This window comes from Mustela nigripes, unplaced genomic scaffold, assembly GCF_022355385.1.
Source record: "Mustela nigripes isolate SB6536 unplaced genomic scaffold, MUSNIG.SB6536 HiC_scaffold_5495, whole genome shotgun sequence".
In the NCBI taxonomy this organism is placed as follows: Eukaryota; Metazoa; Chordata; class Mammalia; order Carnivora; family Mustelidae; genus Mustela; species Mustela nigripes.
The window spans coordinates 1-2,775 of record NW_026744901.1 but is presented as its reverse complement, the minus strand read 5'-3'; the positions used below and the strand labels follow the sequence as shown (position 1 = coordinate 2,775).

At 44.1% G+C, this 2,775-nt stretch overlaps 1 protein-coding gene across 1 annotated transcript; it reads right to left on the bottom strand.

Moving 5' to 3' along the window:
• Positions 1-1,491: 1,491 nt before the first annotated feature.
• On the bottom strand, positions 1,492-2,469 carry LOC132009143 (zinc finger protein 345-like). Its single transcript, XM_059387504.1, has 3 exons — positions 2,052-2,469; positions 1,845-1,966; positions 1,492-1,773 (listed from the first exon to the last, which is right to left on the bottom strand). Exons 1-3 carry the CDS (start codon positions 2,467-2,469, stop codon positions 1,492-1,494), a joined length of 822 nt encoding a protein of 273 aa, XP_059243487.1.
• Between the last annotated feature and the right edge of the window lie 306 nt (positions 2,470-2,775).

Sequence of the window (2,775 nt, the reverse complement as noted above, 5' to 3'; positions counted from 1 at the left end):
TATTGGGGGTCATACTGCAAAATACGGATTTGGGTATACAATTCAGCCCATCACAAAGGTCTTGGGTTATAACGCAAATTAACACACAGGCTGGAGCATGTACATATGTATATGCACGTCAATATTACTGATACATTTGCAATGTTCCTCTCAGAGACACAGAAAGTATGGGATGGAATGCGATCTGCTCATTCCTTCATGTGGGAGAGCCCGATGCTGCTTTCAAACCACCCCTTCGAGTGCACACAATGTCTAAGATCAAAGGTAATTAAACAAACATGGCACTTACTGATACATCCATCAGAGAAACACGGGGCACATAATTCCTGTGTGGTGACCTGGAAGCTGCAAATAGTCATCAAAGCATCAGGAGACCAGCAATACCCCCGTGGGTATTAGCCTTCCTGTGCGAGTCACCACCTAGAACTCACAACTCCCACTGTGGATCAACACTGGTCACATCCATGCCCTAACTGGGAACGGAACAAGTGGTTTCAGGTACCTAGAATAAGGATGAGCAGGCTGGAAAGCGGACAGCTCGGCATCATTAAGCATGGTGGGGTGGTGACGACACTACTGAGAACTGCCAGCCACCAGACACTGCCACATACACTGCCAGTGACTTCCATCTTGCAGTGACTTCACACACATCTGAAAGCACTATGCAGGTTCCAAATTTTTCTGAAAATGGCTGGTTCTTATGGGAAGTCCCTGCACTGGGGACATTCAGGGGAACTATGGTTAATTCAGGTAGTTGTCTACCTCAGAGGTTGTCCTCCAGCCTAAACGCCACTACACAAGAAGTATACCACCTTTGCTGTTTTAGATTCTTCCTGCAGTGCAAAGGCTGTAATGATGTCTCAAAGCGTTATGACTCATGGAGATTTCCCACATTCATGGCACTCTAAGGCGTTTCTCTTGAGTGAACTAGCTTGTGACAATGGAGGGCAGTACTTGCAATAAAAGATTTCCCACATTCATTGCACTGATAAGGCCTTTCTCCAGTGTGAAGTCTCTGGTGATGGTGGAGGGTAGAATTATCAGCAAATGATTTCCCACATTCATTACACATATAAGGCCTGTCTCCAGTGTGAACTCTGTTGTGAGAATGGAGGGAAAAAACAGTACGGAATGATTTTCCCACATTCATTGCACTCATAAGGCTTTTCTCCAGTTGTGAAGTGTCAGGTGGGAATGGAGGGCAGATCTAGTAAAAAAGGATTTCCCACATTCATTACACTCATAACGCCGTTTACCTGTGTGATGCATTTTGTGTTTACTGAGGGTACTTTTTTGGACAAAGGATTTGCTGCAGTCAGGGCATTTATAAGGTCTCTCTCCACTGTGAACTCTCTGGTGATACTGGAGCTGTTTACTAGTGATGAAAGATTTCCCACATTCACTGCACTTATAAGGTCTCTGTCCAGTATGAAGCATCTGGTGAGTACGGATCTAAGAATTTGCAGCAAAGGATTTCCCACATTCATGGCACTAGTAAGGCTTTTCTCCAGAGTGAGTTCTCTGGTGACGATGGAGGGCACTGAAACTCATAAAACATTTGCCACATTCGCTACACTTGTAACGCCTTTCCCCAGTGTGAGTTTTCTGGTGATAATAGAGAGCAGGATTAGAGGTAAATGATTTCCCACATTCACGGCACTCATAAGGTCTTTCTCCAGTGTGACGTCTACAGTGATTACGAAAGCCAAAAAGAGTAGTACAACATTTCCCACATTCAATACACTGATAAGGTTTCTGTCCAGCATGAGTTTTCTGGTGAAAACGGAAGGAACATTTAGCAGTAAAAGATTTCCCACATAAATAACACTTATAAGTCTGTTCACCAGGATGAAGCTTGATGTGATAATGGACAGAACTTTTTCGACGAAAGTATTTCCCACATTCAGTGCATTCATAAGGCCTTTCTCCAGTGTGAACTCTCTGATGACGACCGAGGGCAGAATTCCTAGCAAAGGATTTCCCACATTCACTGCACTTATAAGGCTTTTCTCCAGTGTGAACCCACTGGTGAGAAGAGACTTGAAATTTACTTGTAAAAGATTTGCCACATTCATGGCACATATAAGGCTTTTCTCCAGTGTGAACCCACTGGTGACAAGAGAGAAGTGAATTACTTGTAAAAGATTTGCCACATCGATGGCACGAATAGGGCTTTTCTCCAGTGTGAACATTATGGTGATGATGGAGGCCACTGCGACTCATAAAAGATTTGCCACATTTGCTACACTCGTAAGGCCTTTCTCCACTGTGAACTCTGTGGTGATAACGGAGGGAAGTAATATGAACAAAACATTTCCCACATTCATTGCATTTATAAGGCCTTTCTCCAGTGTGCGTTCTCTGGTGAGAACGGAGAGATGAAGTACTGGTAACAGATTTCCCACAATCACTACACTCATACTGTCTTTTCCCTGTGTGAGATCGCTGATGGTAACAGAGGGCAGACATAGACGGAAAAGATTTTGTACAGACATGACACTTATAAAACCTATCTCCAGACTGAACCCTATGAGTAATCGACACTGAGCTACCACTGACAGATTTCAAACACCCGCTACAAACATAATTTTTCCCTCCACTGGGCAACTTCTGGACATTATGGGGGACAGATTTACCACCAAAAGATTTCCCACATTTGCTGCACGTGTACTGCCTGGATACACCCTGAGTCTTCCCATGTTCATTCAGGGTTGGTCGTTGCCCAAGAGATTTTCCACATGGACCAAACTCATGATGTCGTGCTCCAGTATGGTA

Bases quoted from the DNA above. Each gene is read 5' to 3' on its own strand.
- LOC132009143 (XM_059387504.1), bottom strand. From the start codon at position 2,469: ATGTCTGCCCTCTGTTACCATCAGCGATCTCACACAGGGAAAAGACAG. The intron at 1,967-2,051 runs GTAAATTTCAAG...ATCCTTTGCTAG, and splicing joins ATGTGGCAAATCTTTTACAA to GAATTCTGCCCTCGGTCGTC. The intron at 1,774-1,844 runs GTGAACAGACTT...CGTTTTCACCAG, and splicing joins TCACATCAAGCTTCATCCTG to AAAACTCATGCTGGACAGAA.